The sequence below is a fragment of the Parasteatoda tepidariorum genome, chromosome 10 (genome assembly GCF_043381705.1).
Source record: "Parasteatoda tepidariorum isolate YZ-2023 chromosome 10, CAS_Ptep_4.0, whole genome shotgun sequence".
NCBI classification, from domain to species: Eukaryota; Metazoa; Arthropoda; class Arachnida; order Araneae; family Theridiidae; genus Parasteatoda; species Parasteatoda tepidariorum.
In genome coordinates, this window is record NC_092213.1 from 60,924,983 (window position 1) to 60,949,871 (window position 24,889).

The 24,889-nt window shown below is 25.9% G+C and overlaps 1 protein-coding gene across 3 annotated transcripts; it reads right to left on the reverse strand.

Annotated features, from left to right (window-relative positions):
• Positions 1–1,573: 1,573 nt before the first annotated feature.
• LOC107451283 (UDP-galactose 4'-epimerase) lies at positions 1,574–19,834 on the reverse strand. 3 transcript variants are annotated; one of them, XM_043054722.2, is made up of 9 exons: positions 19,387–19,834; positions 17,175–17,308; positions 14,043–14,161; positions 12,498–12,611; positions 10,695–10,874; positions 9,401–9,581; positions 7,613–7,704; positions 5,793–5,985; positions 1,574–3,294 (listed from the first exon to the last, which is right to left on the reverse strand). In XM_043054722.2, exons 2-9 carry the CDS (start codon positions 17,302–17,304, stop codon positions 3,242–3,244), a joined length of 1,062 nt encoding a protein of 353 aa, XP_042910656.1. In that variant the 5' UTR covers positions 17,305–17,308; positions 19,387–19,834; the 3' UTR covers positions 1,574–3,241. The 3 variants fall into 3 exon arrangements, with proteins under 3 accessions (XP_042910656.1, XP_042910658.1, XP_042910657.1); XM_043054724.2 differs by having other exon boundaries at positions 19,729–19,804; XM_043054723.2 differs by having other exon boundaries at positions 19,471–19,593.
• Between the last annotated feature and the right edge of the window lie 5,055 nt (positions 19,835–24,889).

Genomic DNA, 24,889 nt, shown 5'->3' on the forward strand with positions numbered 1-24,889 from the left:
ATAGAGATAATTATCTTTACTAAAATGCTGCCAGATAATAAGTCTCATGTTCATTTATTTTAATTTTAACATTGTAACTTGTAACATGGGAGGATAAAAAAAATACACAATAAGAGTAAAAAACATTTATAAATGTTTCGAGAAACATTAAAAACAGAAAAATAAAAGATGTAGGCAGGCAAATTTTTTATTTCGATAAATATTGACTAGAAAATGAAAAATAATGAAGTTAATAAAATTTTATGCATATTAACTATGTACAGTTTGAGAACAGTTAAATTAAAAGATTATAAAATTTATTGCAACTTGTTTTTATAAAATGTTATATTTTGACTTAACAGTAAGAAGTAAGTCATTAGTAATATTGTAGTAAAAAATATTGTACAATGAAATAAACAACATCATTTTTGAACATTACTCTAAAATAAAACACAGCTATTTTAAAAATGTAAGTTATAAGAGAAAAATCTTTTTTTTAAAAATTGAAATTTTTTTTTATGAAATAAGATGAATATCTTGCTTTAAAATAATTTCCGGAAAAACTTTTAATTTATTACAGCAGAAAAATTAGGAATAACAAGAAAAGGCTGAACAATGAATAATGAAGTGGATTAATTATGATTTTTAATGCATTTCAAATTTATGGGAGGACCTGAAGCAGATTGAATATCTGTTTTAATTTTTAAATTAAACATGTATAAAATACCATATCAGAGGAAAACATTTTTAAAAATATCCACTGTAAATGCAACCCTTATAAGTACAAACTAAAAATTATAATTGGAAAATGTCTAAGGTCACTTGAAGGGGAAAAAAATTAAGAAAGTTAACATCCATAATATGTTACTTTCAATGACATAAAATGAAAATTTTAGTTTAATTTTTAAATATAATCAAATAATCAATAGGTAATGCATAAAGTACTCAAAGCTGGAAAATACATGCTTATCTATTTTATATACAAAAGAGTTTCCTAACAAGGTAATGCATGAGCTAAGGATATCATAAGGAATTTAATTTTATCCATAATTGCAGCAATTTATAAATTTTGTAGACATTGTTTATTAACATTTTTAATTTAAAATCGAAGATAGAAAGGGGGTAAAAATAAAAACAATTCAAATTTCAAAACTCTTTTGCATACTTTTACAAAGAAGTAAATTGCAACTAAATAATTTCAACCATATCAAGTGGTTTCAAATTTAAGCACACACCAGACTAATTTTATTCATTAAAGTTTTATGGAAATAAAAACTTCAAAAATCTGCAATACTAAATCTATAAATTCAAATGTTATACTTTAAATAACCAAAAACACATTAGAATATGAATGTACACACATAAAAGTGCATAAAAATTATAAATAAAAAATGAACAAGCTCACACAGAGTGCATATAACCTATTTAAAAAAAATACAGCTATCAAAAGACTTAAATGCATATCTTTTAACCCCAAAACAACCTATGTATATTAAAATATGAAAATATTACTTAACGATAAAATATATAATATAATATTTTAAAAGTTACAAGAATATTGTTTCAAATATTTTAAGTAATGTCTTTACAGAAATTTCTTTTTTCTTCTTCTTTCGAGCTATCAAATACACAATCATAACAAAAGCAAAAAAAGATTTAACTGAGGCAATTAATATTTATAGATAATTGCTGGTGTCTTAATTTACTAGTTCATAAAAAAGAATACTAGTTCACAATTGCAATAATTTTTAACATAAACATATTTTCATTCTAAAAACACTTATAAAGTTTGTATTATGTAATATAAATTAAACAAAACCATTAACTAGAAGGAAAATAACAAACTATAATAAATTACTGCTTAAATATAATAAATTATTTAAAAAGACTTTTAGAATTTGCAATTTATTCTGAGAATATAACAAAATAATCATTTAATGGATAAAAAAAGTTTTTTTTTACTTAACAATACGAATTGTGCCAGCACAAAGTTAGAAAATAATAATAGAAAAAATATTAAATAGAAACTTTGACAAATATTTTGTTCAAATGTGTATCAAGCACCTATAATTGTTGCTCTACTTGGGCATATTTGTATAAAAAATACTGTGTACCATGATGAAAAATCACTTGTACAAGATATTTTCTTACAAAAAAAAACCCTACACTTTTATAACACATAATCAATAAAGTTAAAATTCGCCATTATCACATTGTCAGCTGTGAATATTATATGAAAATAACACACATTTTCAAGTTTAAAAAATATATGTTCAGTAGATATTATTTCTGTGGACTGCCCTAGACTAGAATTAAGCCATTCAAAATGGAGAAGTAAATATCTGTATGTCCACAAGTAAACACATTATACAGATATATTTTAAAGAAAAAGCTTGACTAGACAGAAGTTTTTTTATTTTTTTCTTGCTATTCGTTTCTGTCCCGCAATACAAAAAAAAAATAGGTAGTGAAATTAATGACCTAATATTTTCTGTGTCTGCTATCCTTTTTTTTACTTAAAAAAAAAAGTTGTTGTGATTTTTTTGTCAGAATTTTTATAACTTCTGAAACCTTTTGGACATAAACATAAACAGAATAATTTTCTAAACTTCTATTCGATATGAAATATGATTGCTTCAATGATATGCATGTTTATAGACTAAATACAAGCAATAAAGGGAATGTTTTTTTTTTTAAATGTTATCTTTCAAATGAACTTTACTATGAATGTAAAACATAAACAAGTGGAACACAAAATTATTTAAATTCCATTTTTTTTTAATTTGAAACAATCAGAAATTTTTTTGTAACATTACTTAAAAACTCTATAGTTAAAAGCGAAAATAAAGCACAAAAGCCATAAATAGCAAAATGTAAACTTAATAATAAGAACATGCAGTAGGCATATTTTTATAAAAAAAATCCCTCTTCGATACATACAAGTATATCTTTAATTCCCTAAACAAGTGAAAAAATATCTTTAAACAAACACTTTTGACATGCAAAACAAACACTTGAAAACATTGTACAATTAAATAAATATTCAATATTAATTTCAATTCCAAATTTTCAAGTAAATAAGTACAGGAAAGCTCAGTTAATAGTAGCAGTTTGAGTGGGGTAAACAATCATATAATTTGTCAATCGTTCAGAACAAATAGTTTAAATATATAAGGACTAGTTTCATTTCTGAAATAAATATTGCACAATAGAATGATCTTATTGCATAATTTCGTAAAACATATCTCCAAAAGAATATTACTCATGCTCTATACCCTTTTGGATTTTTTGACTGCCATCGCCATGTATCTTGACCTATGAAAAAAGAAAAAACAACTTTATTATTACTCATTATATAAATGGAACTTGGCAGTAACTAAAGAGAATGGAGAATTTATGAAAAAGTTAAGACTAGCAATCAACTTGACTTAAAATATAAATATTTAGGAAAAGAATGCTTCACCCAACTGAGACAACAAAAAAAAATTTTTTTTTAACCTATGTGTGAATGAATGAAGCACTTCAAAGTTATTAATAAGTTTTATAGCATTTATTATTTCTATTATTAATGCATTTATAGCTATGTGTCTACTAAATAGTTGGAATGCAGAATTTTTCACAAGTCATTAAAATTAGGACATTTCACACTCTTTATTATACAGTGTTATTTTAGGACCTAAACTTGTTATTTCAAGTTTAGTTCAAACTGAGTATCGTATATACACAGAGAAGGGGGGAAAAACCTGTCAAATACAGCATCTCCAGAATTTACTGAGAATCTACAGTTTAAGACTGCCACTTTTTAGAACAAATGATTAGTTAAACAAAACAAATTTCTTTTTTAAAATTTAATTGACAAATGATTTGTTCTCATGAGATTTGCCTTCTTAAACATAACAAGATTTCCAGAATAATTCACTAAAACTTAACAATTAAAAGAGAATCCTACCTAGAAATTGAATTAAGGAGGACATTTAATTTAGATCATTAAAAAAAATTTTAAGTTTAAATGATTTTTAAAAACAGGGTGATAGCAAAACATGTTAAGATTACTCTTTAACAACAATTTCGTACATTTTAGAACAGACATGTTTTTTTTCGTGAATTTTACAAGCTACTAGATCCTTTCAAAACTCAGAATCATTAAATGTTATTACATTTAGGTACCACATGAAGGACATTTATTTAACTACTCTGAATTAAAATGAAGACATTTTGAGGTTGAAATTTTACACATATCCAGTTAAAAACAATTTCCAAAAACGTAATTTATTAATCAAAAATATTAGGAGGAGACAAGGTAGGGTTGGACCTTACATTCCAACATTGCATTGTTCCTTGAAGAAAAAGAGCAAATATTTGAATTATTTTAAAAGGTTAGATCTTTAATTTAATAATCACTTGCAAGTTTATAAGATAGAACGAGAAACTATTATGATCTTTTGTGAAACCCAGAATATGGGATACATTAGTTCGATAAAAACTAGGGTAGGTAGGACAACAAAATAATTCAGAGAAACTAAATTAAAAGCATTTCTCTAGTTATTTTAGAGTTATACAATAACAATCTCTCTTACAGATATACTCTTCATAATTATTTAAATATATAAAGATTAGAAATAGAAATTTTTTTTCAAAAATACAAGTCTGAAATGAAGAAACACAAAATTGAAAGCTAATATTTTATAAAAACATTTAGAAAAGAACTTTATAATAATCTTGTCCACAAATATGCATTTCATTAATTTTATTTATAGATGTTACACTAAACTAGCTTTAATTCACAATAAATAATAAAACTTTACAATTTTTTTTTTTTACCTTTTGTTAAACTAGAACAAAATTAGAAACTTTTTACACTCATAAAAATTACCAAAAAATAGAGCATTTTGTATTTTTTTTTAAAAAATCATAAATCAAACATTTTATTTTAAGGAATTATGACTAAAAAAAAAAGTTTTTTAGGCATGAATTTAGATAGTGTCTGTATGTTTATTTTTTATTTCTTAATGTGAATTAAATTTATGATCTAAAGTAATATAAATATTTTTTATATCCAACTAGATAATAATGCATGAAAATGATAGAAATCTAATTTCTCACAAATTCTATAAAGGAAATATCAGGCTTTTCATTACCAAGTTAGTGTTTTATATGCCTTTTTAGAATTTTAATTTGCTATAAATTCCATAATATTTTATGACAACTTTCTTCAAATAAAATCCAAAAAAATTGCCGAAAATTTAAATAATTGTGCATAGAAGCAACTATTTCTTTTTTACATATGAAATCATACATACTTTATTAATTTTTAAAAATGATTTTTCAATTTCAAATGTATAATGCAATTACTATTTTGGATAACATTTATCCTTCAATATTGTTTCTGATATGTATGATGGTCGCCTTCAAGGAAAATGTAAAAATTATTATTAAAAAAAATTATCAACTAAGCGTTGTGTAAAAAAATCATGAAGTAATAATTTTTTTTTTAATAAGATAAATCATAAGGGGTTTACCTTATTAAAAAAAATCCAACTATATAGCTAATTTTTAAGCAAGATAAAAATAAAAGCTGAAAAGTGCACTAACTAACCATGGTTCTCCCTATATATCTACAAGTGAACAATGTGGAACGACTGTGGATACAAAATATATTTTCCCTAATTTTATTCCATGAAAAAGCATTTAATTTTTGTTAGCCAGAAATTTCTGTTTAATAACTTATCTTTATTTTTTAATAATATGTCATGATTCTTAAGTGCTTTTACATTCTCAAAATTTGTTTATTTAAACACGATTTAATTTCTTACACATCTCTTTCAGTGTGCGTTTAGCCTTCCAACCAAGACGCTTTTCTGCTAGAGAAGCATCAGCATATATGCTATCAACATCTCCTTCCCGACGACCAACAATTTTGTAAGGAATCTTAACACCACAGCCTTCATCAAATGCTTGAATCACTTGAAGGACAGAATAACCTTCGCCACTACCTAAATTATATACCTGCCAAAAAAAAAAATTTATTAAATTTTAAGATAAGGTTATTATAAGATAGAGAAAAAATATCAAACTTTAGGGCTAGCAAGCTTTAACAAGCAGAATTAATTTACAGCAGTTAAAAGTAAATAAATAAATAATTAATAATTAATTATAAATAGACAAAAATAGGACTTAAGAAAAAAAAAAAATTTCATAAATATTTTTCATATTTTTTTCTTTAATAATATCAATAGCAATACTATAAATGAATAATTTAAGCTTAATTAATGTTGTAAATTAATACTTTTGATCATGAAGACAATTAGACTTAAATATGACGAAAGAACTACACTATTCCTCAATAATTCCACTTAATAATACAGTAGGGAACCGATTATCCGGAACGATCGGGACCATCGATATTCCGGATAACTGATTTTTCCGGTTTTCTGAATCGCTACAAAAAGCCGTTTTTTTTATTGTTAGACCCAACTAAAAAATTTTTTTTGTGGGAACAATCTTAAAAAGAAGAAAAAACGATGGAGTAATACACTAATGANGCACAGGTTTAGAATTTTCTACAGTGAAAAGTTTTCGGAACTTCAGTGTTCAAAAAAGTATACAAAAGCTAGACGTTAAGAACGAATCCAATGAGCGAGCATTGGATTGCGAAGCAATCCGAAATGAACTGCGAAAGCAGTTCCGGGGATTGGCGAGCGCCAGCGAGCAGGGGGCGAAACCTCCTAGTTCCTCAGTAATTCTACTTAATAATAATATTATTTAGTATGTCAGAATGAAATTATTCAATTATGTAATTGTCATTTTCAAGAAAATAATTTTATAAAAATTGTTTTCTCGCTTTAAAAAAAAAAAAGGAAAAGAAATTTGATCGAGAAAGAGTCCAATGATATAAGTACTTCAAGAAAAATTTATAGCCACTATTTCTTTGGATGTTATCACACAAAACTCAAAATAACCTTAATTTGAATTGAATGATTAAAGGAATAAACGACATGACTCATCTAGATTATTGAAACAGATAGTTTACTGTCAAGATAATGAAATTGTAAGGAATATGAAGATTTTGGTGTAAATTAAGAGAACTGAAGTAAAGAGTGGACAATTCTAAAAGTCAAGTTTTAAATTTACTTCAAATTCAATGGATTTATCTGCATAATTAAGAAATAGCTATCTTTTCTGAACAATCACTTGAAACAGTCATGTCCAGTCTGGACAACGATACTTAATTTTAAAATAAAATTTAACTAACAAAAAGAATTTTGCAACTTCTTTATCACATTAACATCACTTTTTGGAGGATCATATAAACTCTGTGATGAAATAGAAATTAACTCTGTCTGTGGGATTCTTTTCAAACACTATTAATATTTATTTTTCTGTTATACTATCAGAGAAGCAGCAAGAAATAAAATAAAAATATCCTTACGCTTTTTTTTAACATATCAGTTTAAGAAAAAAATTATAAAAGAAAAGAGTTTTGTTTATTTTACTTGTTAAAAAAGTGACCAAGCTTCTGGTAAATGGATGTCTGGATAGGAGACTTTGTACTGTTGTACTGTACTGTACAACCAAAGTGAATCATAAAAACATTTTTTTAAACTAAAAGAAATATGAAATATAAGAAAAATACCTTGCAAACACCCTCATTTCTTTCTAAAATTTCCTTAACTGCAGCAACATGCCCTTCTGCTAAATCCATAACATGAATATAATCACGTACTCCTAAAGAATGTAAATACTTTGATTATAAGATAATAAAACATGAAGGGTCCATTATATTATGGATCTAAAGAGTAAATATAATAACAGTTGCACAAATATTCAAAAGAGTTTATTTTTTTAATATTAAGAACAACATGACAGAAAATGTAGAATTAGGCACTCTTAGATAAATTATTGGTATTTATATTGATATCGGAATAGTGGCACTATTCACCAGCTTGTATGTTTGTTGGAAAAAATTAGTAATCTGATTTCAAGTCTAGAAAAGGGTTACATGCTCTTTAGGAGATAAAAGGCATACGATTATTTAAAATTTATTATTTTTTTTAAAAAAAGAAGAAAAATTGTTTTTTTTTTCTTCCTTAACTTCAGAAGCAGACTGTACTACTAAGAAATAATCAGACCACTAGTAATATTTAATTTTGTCTTCACAGTCTGAGCAAAAACTTTGAAAAGGTCACTCAAATTTTAAATTCATTTTGGAATAATTAATTGAAGGTAATTCTATTGTTGTTGTTGCTTACCCTCCTTGGCATAGACAAACTAAACCAAGTCAAGGAGACTATGTTGCAAGGCAATTCTTTTATAAGAATTGAAATTCAATACTCATTGAAAAAGACAAAAAATAATTAATTTACAATAACTTAAAGATATTATTAAAATAAAATATTGAAGAAAAAAATTAGTCCAAAAAATTGTTTGGGACACTGAATGTAGTCAAAGGAACATTTAATCAAAAAATAATAATTATTATTAATAAAACCACTAATAGTTTATCTTGCAATTACTGGTTTTTAACTCTTCTATTATTTTTATTTTTAGAGATATAGTTTGTCTAATTGAAAAAAATATATAATTATATTTATTAAACATAAAAAAAAGTAGAATATCATATTTTTGCAACATTAAATTAATTGGATTGAAGTCTTACAATTTATAGATCCTATTCCCAAACTTTTAAAAATCAGATATTACTACAGAACTCTAAATTAGATAGACATGATTCTAGGGAGAGAAATTTAATTTCTCAAAAAAAAAGCTTCTATTATTTGAACTGAAACAATTGTTGATCAACATCTTTCACACGATTGAGGTTAATTACTTACAACAGTAAACAGACTATAGATTATAGTTTAAGGTCAGGTTAGGTCAAGAACTACTTCACAAAACAAATTTATACTACTACTTTAATCAGTTTCCTCATCAGTTAGACAAAGTTTAAAATTACAATTTTACAGAGATAATTCCTTTGACAAATCACACAAAATTATATAATACAACTGATAGCAAAATTCTTTCAAATTGCAACAAGAATTATATTGAGTTTTTTAATAGTTTAAAATACGATTAACATTTTTCAGTTGAAAAATGTTTAAATTATTTTGAAGCAATGTAATGCTAGTAACTCAGATATTAATTAAATAAACTTGTATTATACAAGAGGAATTACAATAATAGGGACTTAGAAAACAAAATTGAGCATAAATAAAATCTTCACTTTAATACAGTTTATAACTGTACCAAAATAAATAAAAGAATGCTAACAAAAGTCACTATGAAAAATCTTAATTGTCACACATGACCTTAATCTGTATCAATCATGAGTTTTATCCATTTTAGTGCTTTATACATTTTGAAAGGAGTTGACTTTTAAAATTACACATAAACTGATACTCATACACTTTATTGAATATACCTGTTCCATCAACAGTCTTATAATCATTTCCAAATACTTGTAGCTCTTTCAGGCGTCCAACTGCGACTTGAGATAAATATGGCATGAGATTATTTGGTATACCCTGAGGATCTTCTCCAATCTCACCGGATTCATGAGCACCAACTGGGTTAAAATACCTTAACAATGTAACAGTCCAATCCTGTGATAAACATCAAAATAGATAAACATTAAAAAAAATTCCAAATTATGTGATAAAACAAAATGTAGATAAGAGCAGTAGGTATGTATTAATCATCTAAAGCGAAATCTAACAGGGGATAAATAGAATTTACATATTTAACAGCCCCCATATAAACAGTCATGATAATGCACTCTACCAAATTATCAGAGTAAAATTTGTTCTAAGAACCATAAAAATTAATAAACTAGGTTTTTATTCTTTCTTCTTTTTAAAAAATTTATTTAAAACTATAGGTCNTATAAACAGTCATGAACAGTCAGCCCCCATATAAACACTCTACCAAATTATCAGAGTAAAATTTGTTCTAAGAACCATAAAAATTAATAAACTAGGTTTTTTTTCTTTCTTTTTTTAAAAAATTTATTTAAAACTATAGGTCAAATAATATTTCAAAGATCCAAAATAAAATTAACTAAACCATTCAAAATTATTTGATAGAAACCTTTTTTAACTATTAACTAATGTTTTCAACAAACATTTCAAAAATATTCCATAAATATGCTAACAGGATAAAAATTATATATATAAATATACATAAAAAACTAATAATAACTAAATTATTTACACAGGCTAGTATATTAATTAACAACTTCACAAGCAAATAAACAATCAACATCAAAATGTTATTCTTATAATGCCTGTAACAGAATGATTTCTTCCTTGCATGTCTGTAATATAAAAATTTCCTACTGTACTCTTATTATATTAATACCATTATTTAGCACTATACAATTTATAGGATGAGAACGCTGATAAAATTTTATAAAATTAACATTTCTTGTTTTTTTATCACCTGAATATGAATATCTACTTAATTACTATTGATTCTTTTTCCTTATTCATTCAATTTGATTATTCAGTCAAGTTTAATAACTTTGTGAAAGATTAAAAAGTAACCTATATTAACATAAATATGAAAAAAAGGGAAATTTTACAAGTTCATTTTAGATATTATTTGATTAGATGAGAAATTAAAAAAAAAAGGTTTTTTTATTTAATATAAACATTTTGTTAGGTAGCACAAGATATTCATATAAAATTTTCAAAAAAATAATAATAATAATGCAATACCTTATCAGAAGAGCAAAGATCTTTTAAAATCTCCTCAATGAAATACTTAGTTCGACCATAAGGGTTTGTGCAAGTCGAACCAACAGAATGATTTTCATCAATTGGAAGATACTCTGGCTTGCCATAAACAGTAGCCGAACTTGAAAATACAAATCTTTTCACCTTGAAATTTTTCATCACCTAATGATGTTAACAAAAATTAAGAATTCACCGAATAATTTTAAAATTATGAATATTTTTTCCCTTTATTTATTATTATTATTTTTACCATTTTTGCAAAAAAAATATAAAATATTAATATACATTTAATAAATGATAAAAACAAATCTGTAATAATTTTGTTCTTGAGTCAAAATTATAAGCATTACATGCAGGACTTTTTGCAGCACATTTAAAACATTTTTATTAATATTAAAACTTTTTTTTTAAAAAAAGAAATCACTATGATTGGGTCTAACTATCAACCATAATTAACAGCTCATAGCTTTTATCTATATACTTCATAAATAAGAAAAGACTTTCACTACATCAAATTTTAATTATGGAATAAAGTTAAAATGCATAAAAAAAATAATTCTTTTTATACATTTGTAAACAATAATTTTTATACATAAAAAAGACAATCAGACATTATAGAGCAACTATTTGGCCTATTATCAGATAAAATTGATGAATAAGTGCAATATTTTTGTTTTAAAAGTTTAAGCTTAAGTGTGATCAAATTCTATTATTATAAAAACTGAAATTAAATTGCTAAATTGAGTATATAACTATATACTTAATGTAATTAAGTCAAATGGTCTTATAAACTAAGTCTGACACTAAAATAATGTGGGAAAAAAAACAAGAGATAATTATGATATGGACTCAAAAGATAAGTATTTACAGGGCAAACTCCAGAGAGGTTGCTTACTTGAAACGACATAACACAATAATAGACACAAATAGGTTATAAAAAAAGAGAAGAATTTCACCTTGCAAAAAGGTTACTCAGATTTTATAATTTGTTATTATCAATATGTAAGTAAAAATGCACTAAATAAGAAAAAAATAGAAGCTTTAGAACATGTCAGCTCACATAAGCAATTTTTTAAGCTTTCAGGCATAATCAGGAAGAAAAAAAATTCATACAAAATAAAAAATTCTAATCTACCCGAAGTTTTTCTTCCTCCTTTTTTTATGGTTCAATTATAAAAATAGTTTCATGCTTCAGTTAGAGCATGTAATTGATTTATTGTCTTAGGCTCTGAAATAATTGGAACAATAAATTGAAATAGATTTAAAAGTTGTTAAAAAAACGAAAGTATTTTGCTCAGATTTTAAAATAGACATATACTGTGGAGAGAAAAGTACTAAAACTTAAAACTACAGTACAGAACCCGTTATCCGGAAATCTGAAAACAGGAAAACCAAAAAACCGGAACGAAATTAGATACATTTTCCCGCAATTTAAAAAAAAAACATTTTTTTTCCTCATAAGATTTTAGGATTTTCTTTCTTTTTTAAAAGATGTTTACCTTACCATCATTTTGGAAATAATCATTAGTGTATTACTTCATCATTTTTTCTTCTTTTTAAGATAATTTTCAAAAAAATTTTTTTTAGTTGGGTTTAACATTAAAAAAACGGCTTTTTGTAGCGATTCAGAAAACCGGAAAAATCAGTTATCCGGAAAAGCGATGGTCCCGATCGTTCCGGATAATCGGTTCTCTACTGTACAATAATTTTAAATGGCCATAAGTGAGAAAATAACATTAATAAATATTATTACACATTTCAAATTAAGAGAATAATAAATTTTACCTCTAAAAGATTCACTGTTCCTCCCACATTGTTTCGATAATAATCTAAAGGCACACGACACGATTCTCCAACAGCTTTCAAAGCTGCAAAATGTATCACACAAGAAAATGCATGCTGAAAAGATAATTTTGAGAATCAACTTTTAGTTATAAATAGACAACTTACATTCTTTAATTTGTAAAATATAAAATTATAAAACAAGTAAAAATTAAAGGAAATAATATAAAAACAGGATGAATAACAATTCAAAGAGTCTAATAAAATTTGATTCAATATCTTGATTTACTGGGTACCTCATTGGTAATACATCAAAATTTGGGTCAGAGAGGTGAAAAAGAGAATATAAAGTGATTTGAAAAGAATTGCGTAAGCAGTTGTGAAAATTGGCAAACAACATTGAGTAGGATTCCCAAATGTACTTAAATAAAAAAGATATTAAAATGAATAGGACAAAGAGTAAACTGAGTGAGCAAAGCTACAGTTTGTCTAAAGTATGAACTCCCCATGCCATTCGCACGAACCCGTGATGGTGACTATGGTAACGAGATATAACTATTTCAAGCGTGGGTTTGACATGTTTTGGCTCAGGTCGGTGAGAGAAAAGGAATATTTTTTTCAGTCTATTGTGTTAGCCCTAGAGTGATGAGATGCTGAATAGTATAATTTCTATTGCTTACAAACATTTTCACTAACTTGCTCATGTGAAAATTTTACAAGTGTATAGCATGATGACTAGATCATAAGTGTTTTTCATCTCTCCAATACGCAATAAAAAACAATCTTTAGAGAACAATTTTACAGGGGGAAGAAACATCTTTCGAAAATTCTACAGAAAATATTTCGCAGAACAACTTTTTTTCCCAAGAAACTTGGATTGAAAAGGAAACCAACATTTTGTTTTTCAAATGAAAAATCTTTCGATTAGAACTCTCAAGTTTTTTGGCAATGTTGCCTAGATTTGTCTACACGAGTAATAATTCAAATACAAACTTCATGATAAATAATAAAACATTTACTTTAATTCAAATTATTCTAATAAAAATAATAAAAACTGATGAGACTGTATATTTATTTAAAGTTTTTGAAATAAAATAAAATTCTTTTGGTAATTGGAGGATCTTAGTTTGTTTATAACCTTTTATTTGTTATTTTTACCCCTTTCAAGACAACAACAAAAAAAAAAAAACAGCTCTACAGTATAAATTGCTTTATTTCAATTTATTACATTGGTAAAAATAAATTTTTTTTCAAAAATAATAAATATATTACAGTTGCTAAGATGAGTTGGATCTTTGATAGTCTCTAATAACAAACCTAAAAATGATCACTACTTTGCTAAAATATTTAACAAAAAAGCTCTAAAAAATAGAACAGTTTTAAACATGACCAGTTTTAGGAAGCTATTAGGATAATAATTTAGTTGGAGCTGGTGCGACATCTTAAAAAGTATTTTGAACAATTTTCATTCACAAATGTGTTCATTCATATTTTATGTACGGGAGAAATAACAATAATTAACATTATAATTACACAAATTTTACTAACTTTTTGGAAGACTTCTTCTAAAGCTTCTTTGTTTAAAAGGTCAATTTGATAAAAAATTAATGTTTTTTCAGCTAAATTTTGAACTCTTCTTAAGCTCTCTGGCATATCATTATTATCACCTAGAATATATAAAAAAATAATTATTGAGAAGTTTCAGAAAAAAAACTAAGAATGACAATAAATAGATTACATAAATGCAATTATTGATTTGCATAAAAAATATAAAAGGAACTAAAAGTAGTTTAGTGAAAACTCAACAATGTAAATCTGTTTCTACAGCACCTTTAAATTTAAATAAAATACAACATATTTTACCATTAGTAACAGTATTACCCATTTTCTTTTATTTTTCCTTTATTTTCTTTCAGCAATATTGTTACCGGTATGTAAGAAAAATCATAATTCTTTTTTTACACTGGACTATTTCTAAGTGACACATTTTGAAAATAAGCTATTAAATTAAGTAATTAAAAACTTGTAGTCAAAGAATCAAAATTGATGAAATATTTTTACACTTTTCAGTATTTATTCCAATAAAGATAATGCAAATTATATGAAAAGAATTAAGAACTTATCAATAAAATAGAATTTCAGAGACTTAAAGTTGATTTTTAAAAGGATAAGCATTAAAAATTGATTATAAATTTTTAGAAACTTTTAAAAATCTAAGTTAGGGATAAGAAAAAAAAAAATAAAAAGATAGAAATTTAAGTAAAATTCTGTCGCAAGAAATTAAATCAAATTTATATCAAATACAAATAAGAACTGAGCAAAAATATAAAATTTAACCATTAATATAATGCTGATAACCTCATTCCATGTAAATAAAAACTCATCATTGTTATAAGAAACAAAAAAACTAAATATAAAAAGCTTTGAAATTCAGATAAAAATGCATTCAGGAGAGGGAGCCACATTTTCATCATCAATACACTATTAAAAAAATTTCTTCACTTAACAAATTCAGAAAAAAAAGTTCAATTTTCATCAGAAAAAAAAAACAAGAACTCTTTAAAAATTTAACCTGTGAAATTATGTTGAAAATCCATGTAAATAAAAAATTAAATGTGAAAAGTAATGGAGCTCTTTTTTTATTTTTATTTTTTTAAATATCCCAAGCATTTAAAAAAAGAGACCTTATTGTCCTAATAAATTTTAAATTCTCTGAAAAAGAAATTAAATTGCCAAAAATGTGACATATTTTTTATCAAAATTCCTATTGCCATAGAAATTTTTTCTTTGTTTCACTACCAAAAGATTCTATAGTTTGCACATACTTCAAAAAATTGGAAGGTTTGATAAAGTACAGTTCTAAAACTCAGAAAAAATTTATTCATCCTAAACATTCAGGAGAAGGAGACACATTGTCATCATAAACACACTATTAAAATAAATGCATCCACTGAACAAATTCAGAAAAGAGAACTAAGTTTTCATCAAAAAAAAAAAAACAAGAATATTTTAAAAATATTAAATTCAATGACATTATGAAAATCGAAATCCATGTAAATAAAAACTTCATTATAATTATAAGAAACAAAAGAAGTAAATAACATAAATACTTTGAAACTGAGAAAAAAATGAATGCATACCAAACATTTAAGAGCGTGAGCCACAAACTTCATTATTATAATAAGAAAACTAAATTTTCCTGAGGGGGAAAAAAATGATAAATTTCAAAACAAAATTAAGATTTTCAAATATATAAAATTTAACCAGTGAGATTATGTTGAAAAACTCATTCCATATAAATAAAATTCCATTATTATTATAAGAAACAAAAGTACTAAATGTAAAATGCTTTGAAACTATATACATATATATATATATAAACAATCATCTCAATTCTTTAGAAGAGGGAACCACATAGTGATGGAATAAGGGCAACAGCTAAGCAAGGTGTTTGGAACATTACAGAGACAGGTTGATCTCTTGTCCGTAATGCTTCTGATTTTGCTATAGCAAGTGAATCAACCAAGATTTAGGTGGTAAATATAGACCCTGAAAAAATTAAGGACAGAAACACACTTCTAAATTGCAAGTCTATTTTTAGTGAAAGTTTGTCAATGAAACGCACAGTGAAAATGTACTGCTTTTTCTCAGTAAATGGAAAACCCACCCATTGCATGGTGTCTAAAATGATGTCCAATTACAACAATACAGAAAGATAATACATATGATATGAGACAGGAAAATAAAATAGGTTCTAGTTGAGTATGAAGCTAAGTTTTATCCCAGTGAGGTGATGAACAAAGTGGAGGATCTTACTATGCAAATATTATGATTCCAGTAGACGAAATCCGGAAATTGCTTGAAAATTAAGATGCAATGATTAACAAAGAAGATAAAATTCAAAAAAATAAATAAATAATTGAATTTTTTAGCTGTTGTTAATTTTAGAAATCATTTTTGTTTTAAGGAAATTAAATAGACTAATATGAACATATTTACACTCATAATGTGATTTGTAAATTTCTTATCAAATCTTCTAAAGTAATGTAAAAAGAGTAACCAGAACTTTTTGTCAATAAATATGTTTATATTTAAAAAATTTCTATAGTTGTAATTCAATAATTTGACTTCCACTTTTTAAAATGATTCAAGATATGAAGATTTTATTATATTAGTTTAAATAAAATAATATAATCATTAATGCAAATTCGTAAATGCTTCGTGTCCTTTTTAGGTTAACATGAGTAACCACATTTTAAATTCAACATTTCTTTGAACAATTAAAGTGTATCAAGTTTTTCTTGCATAAATAAAGATAAACGTTCTGTTTTGTTATTTAGCAAGAAAAAAAAAGGTTCAAATTAAAATAAAAAGATCATTAGTGATGTGCAATACATGTAACAAGAATAGCCATGGAATTAACCCACTAATTTTTACAAAATTTTTGCAAGTACAAAAAAATACATTTTTTGACACCTTGATGATGGTAGTTAGCATGAACAAGAAGGAACTGATAATAAAATATCCCGATAGATATCAGCAGGGTATAGAATCTTTTTAATTCTTCTTTAAAATTTAGTCTACGTGTAATTAAAACAGAGAACGTAACAATAAGTTACAAAAATTTAACGCAAATTTTTTCATGAAAGTATAACTCCAATGAAAAAATAATATACTTACTAGGACTTGAATTAGAAAAATTGTCTATAGCTACTACATTATAGTTATTTTGTAAAAGGACCAAAATAGAGTGACTACCCACATATCCAGCACCTCCTGTCACAAGAATGTATTCTTTTACAGAAGACATTATTCTACAATAGAAGAAAATTTGTCAAATATAAAAAGCTTTATATAAATTTTTTAGAAATCATACAAACAAAAATGAAACTCTTAAAATTAAAAAACAATTTTGATCTGTTTTACACAACATTTATCATAAAACCAGAAGAAAAAACTAATATGATTGAGGCAATGATTTGATTTAGAAAACTGTTGCCCACCACAAATTAATGTTTCATTATTTTGATAGTAACCTCATATTAAAATGCATCTATTTATTTACCTTAATAACAAAGAGGTTTGAATGAGATTAAAAAATACCCACAATGAAGAAAATTAGATTATTCCAAATATGGCATATTTGTGTATGGTATATAAGAATTATAACAAATGTTTAATAAAGAAAAATTTTTTTGCAGATAATTCCATATAAAATCAATCAATGATCAAATGTCAAGTCTTTGTATTTTGCTTAATTTTGGCACTGAGATAGAACTAGTAAATTAGATGAAAAATAGAATTTCAAATCTTTTAACCATTATTTTCTGAGTTATAAATTTTTATAATTTCAGATCACTTAAAAATGCAGATCAATATTTTAAGTTATGAATTTGTAAAAAAGCCACAGATTTTTCACAATGGAAGGAAAAATAATTATTTTTGCCAGTATTTTAGCAAAATTAGTCACCATGGTAGTCTAATTTTCAAAATAGTTATTCTAGTCATCGTTTTAGTTGCCAATGGCAACCTGCATTAGCGATCCAAATGGTAGCAAAGATGGCATCATCTTCATGGATGTGGAATCTGGCTTTAATTATTTAATGCACCTTGGAGTTCCACTGGGGAATCCGCAATTGATAAAACTAAATATAAAAGTTACAAAAGATACTGTAAAGAAGAAAAAAAACTTTTTTTTTTCTTCTTACATTGAAGAATTCACCTTATTAGGCCGGAAAAAAGGGCCAATCTCCCAACTTAAGGAGCAAAAAAATCTTTTGTGATTTTGACTTTTATATTTAGTATTATTAATAAGTGATTATTCAGTGGATGTACAAAGTGCATTAAATAATTAAAGCAAGATTCCATATCCATGAAATGACAGTGTCATCTTTGCGACAATTTGATTTGCAAATGTAGGCTGTCATTGGCAACTAAAAAGGAAAAAGTCACATGTGGCTCGGACAAGAATTTTTTTTTCCCCAGTCATCTATTACAATTAAAAGATTGCATTTATGCAAAAGTTCACAAAACGAAATATTTGATTTGCTTAAAAAGATTCTAACAGCAATTGAAAATGAAAAATTTTGAGGATTTTTCCGAAAAGTTATGTCATGTGTCAAAATCAAACAGCATTTTGGTGTGAGCAATTACATTACTAAGAAAGCATAAAACATGATTGAGATTGACCAAAAGCCAGGTAAAACATCACAGATGTGAAAGAATTTTATAATGCCTGGTAAAAAAGATTATGTTTGTAGAGTCAAAGATGGAAAAAGATCAAAATTTTCATAATTTAAAAATTGCCTTCTCAAAACTTACAGAACTGAGGCCAAAAAATTTTATTAGTACCCATTCTGTGTATGCGGAGCAAGGCACCTAAACAATTACAAACAATGTTCTTATAGTCAAATAATAATGTTCTTTTATTATTGAAATTCTGACCAAAAAAAACTAAATATATGATAATACAGTAACAGTAATTACGACAACAATTATTACAAAACAATAAGTTTTCCCAAATAGGAGGAAAAATATTTCATTTCTTTAATTAAGCTATCCACATTTTATAAAAGTAAAATATTCCACTTTGTAAAAATCAAAAAATTTTCTACTTGCTTTAAATTTCTTAGATTAAAATTATCTTTTAATAGATGAACAAAATTAAGTTAATTTTACATCAGGATAAATTTGACTTGCTTACTAACTCAATTTAGTTTCAATAATAACTTTTTTTTTAATGAATAAGAGACAAATTCTTTAGCTGATATATATTTGTTTGGAAAAAGATAAAGGTACGAAACTGTAGACAAATTCATAAATATATAAAAATAATTAGGACAATATTAGCAATCTTTCAACAACAAAAAAAAAAGAATTACAAACAACTGACCGGTAAATTCTTACTGCAGAAAGATAAAACTTGCGGAGGCAGAAATAAAATTCTAATAATAAAAAAACTGCAAGAGTGCATTACTTTCAAAGCTACCGATGTAATCTAATCTACGTAAGCAAACTTTTATTGTCTTTCAGTGTAGATAGAGTAGAAAAAAAAGCTAAAAGATTTCGCAATTAGAATAAATATAAATCGTTTTCAGGAACAATGTTCTTCAACAACATTTTGTTTATCTCCAATACTGAAAATAATTATAGTAATCATTCTCCACAATTTATTTGCTGTTAACAAAGGCCATAGATAGCTTTATTGAAAGGGGATATTATAAACTATAATTACTATCATCTGTAAAAACCAAATAATCTTTTTATTATCATTCTTTGAACAGCGGCATAGTTTTATGAGCTTACAAGTGGCTAGGCAGGCAAGCAAATTGCAGACGCTTTGGACTGTTTCTTTTTGCACCGCTTAAGTTTTAATACATTAGAACCGTTCCCGCTGCACGTGATTCACACACTTCCAATCGTTCTCACTGTTTCATGCCAAAAATATTCAAAAATGCGCACAACATGCGAAAAATGTGTGGATGTGAAGGCGAATCTGCGACTGAGCGTTTTTTCAAGCTTAAGTGTAAAAATCAGTCGGAAGTAGTTACCCGAAAGTCATACGACGAATTAGAACTAGCTTTATCTGAGCTTTAAATGGTCAACTATCCACAAATTCTTTTAGTTTAACGCGGACCAATACCGTCCATGGCAGGATGATCAAAGTTTTCACCCATCCTCACTCTGACTGCAGCCAGTGATGCTTGGCTTCGGTGATATGCTACGAACCGTGTCTTAATAATCATTAATTGAGGGACTTATATATTCGCAGAAAAGTTTCTATCAAGTGGTACAATCAACAGCTTTACTTTTCTTCCTTGCCTTATCAAATGTATTATTCTTGGAATTTATATGTTTTATTATTTTTATTTTTTAACTCGTATGTATTGAAAAAACTTGCGATGCTGCGGTTTCTCTGAAAAAAAATGCTCTAAAAGACAGAAATCCAAATCTAAATGTCCCGCAGTGGACTGATCGTTAAAACACGGTTCCCAGCAGATCACCGAAGTCAAGCATCACTGGCTGCGGTCAGTGTGCAGGTGGGTGACCTATTGGATCAGTCTGCGTAGGGACCGAGGGTGTGCGGTATTGGTCCTCGTTAAACTGTGCAACCGTAAAGTGCTCGACTTCGCGTGCAGGTCGTTGGGCTACCGAAGCATCCGCTCTGCAGAGGATCAAAATTGTGATGGCATGTCTTCGGATCATCCTCAGGGATGTTTCCCAGACCGTCGCCAAAAGCCCATTGTGCAGCTCTAGTGCGACGTAAATGAACTACAATAACAATAACAAATCTATATATTTACCTCCTGTCACGCCCATGTTTTAGACAATTTTTAAAATTAAAAATTGGTATAGAGTTATCAATCCTTTATTTGAATTCAGATTGTGTGCTTCAGTTTCAAAATATTCCATCAACCATCTATCTGCGTTACTAATCTCGTCACACATTCATCAAAACATTTTTTACACTCTCAATAGTACTAATACTTTTAAATTTTACAGGACTGCATTTGCTGAACCTTAGATTAGGTAACATCGATAAAAGGTAAAGCATTGGTAATTCTTACGATAAAATTCTTGATAGCTCGTAAGCTGAGGTTTCCGACGAAAGAAATGCTAATAAAGTATTAAAGGATGAAAAATGTATATTGCTAATTTTAGCAAATTTAAGTTTTTTAACCGTAACTGCCACTTGTCTCTCTTTTACAAATAAATAAATCGAGAAAAAAAAATTAAAATTAATTGAAATAAAATTAAAATAAATGTTTTCTAGTGATAAAATATTTATTTTTTTACTTCTTTGCTTAATAAATGGAATGTAAAAGGGATTATACAAGTTTATACAAGATAAGTTTTACAAGTTTATCAAACATCTATCTGCCTAAGTATGCAGTGATGTCAATAAAAATAATAATAAAAATAATAATAATAATAAACATATAACTAAACAAGTAAATAAACCTGAACTGTATTTATGAAATTTAGTTAGTAGCAATCTGTGCAATAAAATGTAATCCGTAAAAACGCTAAAACCAGAAACTACATGTTTATTTGATATAAAAGATACTATTTTATTACGCATAATCTATTGCTTGTATAATAATTTCAAGTTTATACAAAAAGACTGCTTTGTTTTTAAAAAAAATCTCATAGACAATACAATAAATACAAGGGGTTTTCACGTTAATGTCATTCTAACTTTAACTTATTCTTTGAAGATTCGTTCATTTTAGGAGTCTTGAGAATTATATTCATGTAGATTACAAATAACACATCAGTTCATATTATTTTGTTATTTTAAAAAATGTTTATTAAAGAAAAATTCAGTAGATTTCAGTCTGTCCTAAAATTGCAAGCATCAGTTTCAAAATATAGCTTAAAAATTGATTGATACATAAAAAATTAGCTAGAAAATTTTTATTTTTTTGAAGTTTTATTAAGCATCTGCTTTAAAATTTAGTTTCCACTTAGCGTCGTATTGAACTCTCTTGAAGACCACAGGGAAAGATCGGTTTGTGACCATAGAAGCAGATTCGAAAGAAGGCGATTTTCATCGAGAAAAGGAAGGATTTTTCAAAAGTACGGCTCATCTTCACTGCGTTATAACTTTAGGGAGAAACTGATTTTTCTTGTTATTTATTTCTCAAAACTTTGTAAATCCTCAAAAGACAACAGATGGCCATCCAATCGTCATTTTGAGAAAAGTGGACATAAACCATACGCACCTTGATCTTCGGATATTTTAACCCTTTTCACTCCGATGACCCCACGGAGGCACCATCAACACTCACCACTTTAAAATTAAGAAATTTTAGAACTTAATAATTAGTAACCACTTTATTTTAAGAATTTTAAAATTGTATAATGATGCGGAAATAGTTTATTTTAAATGATAGTATAGTGCTGATATTAGATCAAACAGAGTTTAAAAGTACTCGGAGTGCAGAGGGTTAACTTTCATGACATTCGCACAGAAGTAAATGAAAACATCGTGAAATATTAAATTTTTCATATGTTTCATGTAAAATTTTAAAACTACATTTTGTGAAAATTTTACTGAAATTTTTGAAAAAAATGCCCATTTTTTATTTGGATGTGTGTAGAATTCGTTACATCATTAATAAATATAATTATGCAGTATTTTTTACACCTACACCACATAGGAATCATAATTATTTTTATTTTCCTATTTTGATTTGCGCGAATCGAGTATTAATGGGAAAACTACTAAACATGTCTTTGAATGGAAAGTAGCGTAGTAAAAAGCGAAAGTAGTATTTTTTTACACCTACACTACATAGAAATCATAATTATTTTTGAATTTGCTGTTTTATTAGAATGAGGGGTATTTAATGAGTCCATCTTTTTGAATGGTAGTAACGTAGTAAGAAGCGAAAGTAGTACTTTTTTACACTGCATAAGAATTCTAATTATTTTTTAAATTTACTATTTTAATAGTGTGAAAGGGGTATTTCATGAACCCAATAAGAAGTATGTCATGGAATTGCAGTAGCAAAACGGTATGGAATAGTAGTAGTGAAATGGTAGTAGTCTAGTAAGTGGCGATAGTAATATTTTTTTACACAGCAGTGAATCATAATTATTTTTGACTTTGCTTTTTTAATAGGTCAAAAGAAGTATTTCATGAGTCTAATAAGAAACATGTCAATGGATGGAATTTAGCGGAACAGTTTTTTTGATTCAATGCTAAATTATATTAAATTAACGGGCTACCTAGTGCCCGTTGTCTTATTATAAATATATTCAAATATGTTATAAATATATAATTATAGATATATAATTGTAAATATATAATTATAGATATATAATTGTAAATATATAATTATAGATATATAATTGTAAATATATAATTATAGATATATAATTGTAAATATATAATTATAGATATATAATTGTAAATATATAATTATAGATATATAATTGTAAATATATAATTATAGATATATAATTGTAAATATATAATTATAGATATATAATTGTAAATATATAATTATAGATATATAATTGTAAATATATAATTATAGATATATAATTGTAAATATATAATTATAGATATATAATTGTAAATATATAATTATAGATATATAATTGTAAATATATAATTATAGATATATAATTGTAAATATATAATTATAGATATATAATTGTAAATATATAATTATAGATATATAATTGTAAATATATAATTATAGATATATAATTGTAAATATATAATTATAGATATATAATTGTAAATATATAATTATAGATATATAATTGTAAATATATAATTATAGATATATAATTGTAAATATATAATTATAGATATATAATTGTAAATATATAATTATAGATATATAATTGTAAATATATAATTATAGATATATAATTGTAAATATATAATTATAGATATATAATTGTAAATATATAATTATAGATATATAATTGTAAATATATAATTATAGATATATAATTGTAAATATATAATTATAGATATATAATTGTAAATATATAATTATAGATATATAATTGTAAATATATAATTATAGATATATAATTGTAAATATATAATTATAGATATATAATTGTAAATATATAATTATAGATATATAATTGTAAATATATAATTATAGATATATAATTGTAAATATATAATTATAGATATATAATTGTAAATATATAATTATAGATATATAATTGTAAATATATAATTATAGATATATAATTGTAAATATATAATTATAGATATATAATTGTAAATATATAATTATAGATANTTCAGGAAGGGCGAAACGCATCGTTTGCCCCATCACTTAAATTTTAGAGGGGCCCTCTGCCTCCCCCTGGTTGGCACGCCACTGGGTCTGACGCTAGATAGTAGAGGAAACAACTAAGTAAACCAGAAGTGCAATATGCAGAAAGTGTTAACAATCAACTACATGCAGCTGTTGCCTTTCCCCTTCTTTGCAAAGCGTGTTTGTTCTTTTGAGAAAGGAAAATAACTCGCGAAAAGGTCTTTTACCGTTTTTTACCCTTTCCTTTATGTTATAGTAGGTACGTAATTACATAAAAGAAAATTTTCAGCAACTCTATCTTAACACATTTTCTTTCCTACGTATATAATTAGAGTACTGTATTTTGAAAAAGCAACCGGTGGGAGGCGAGAGAGTGCACAGGGAGTCTTCCCCCTTTTGTAAATTTGTAAATAGTGTAAATATTCTTTCTTTATCTTTATCTTCAATTTGTTCCCTTTATTATGTATCAACTTGCGATTTTTTTTTATGTATGACTCAGACTTGATTTTATCAATTATTGTTCATTCTGAGATTTAACTTAATGTTAACGCAGCACCTCCCTTCCCATCCACCACATATTATCCAATTTAGATGAAAGAG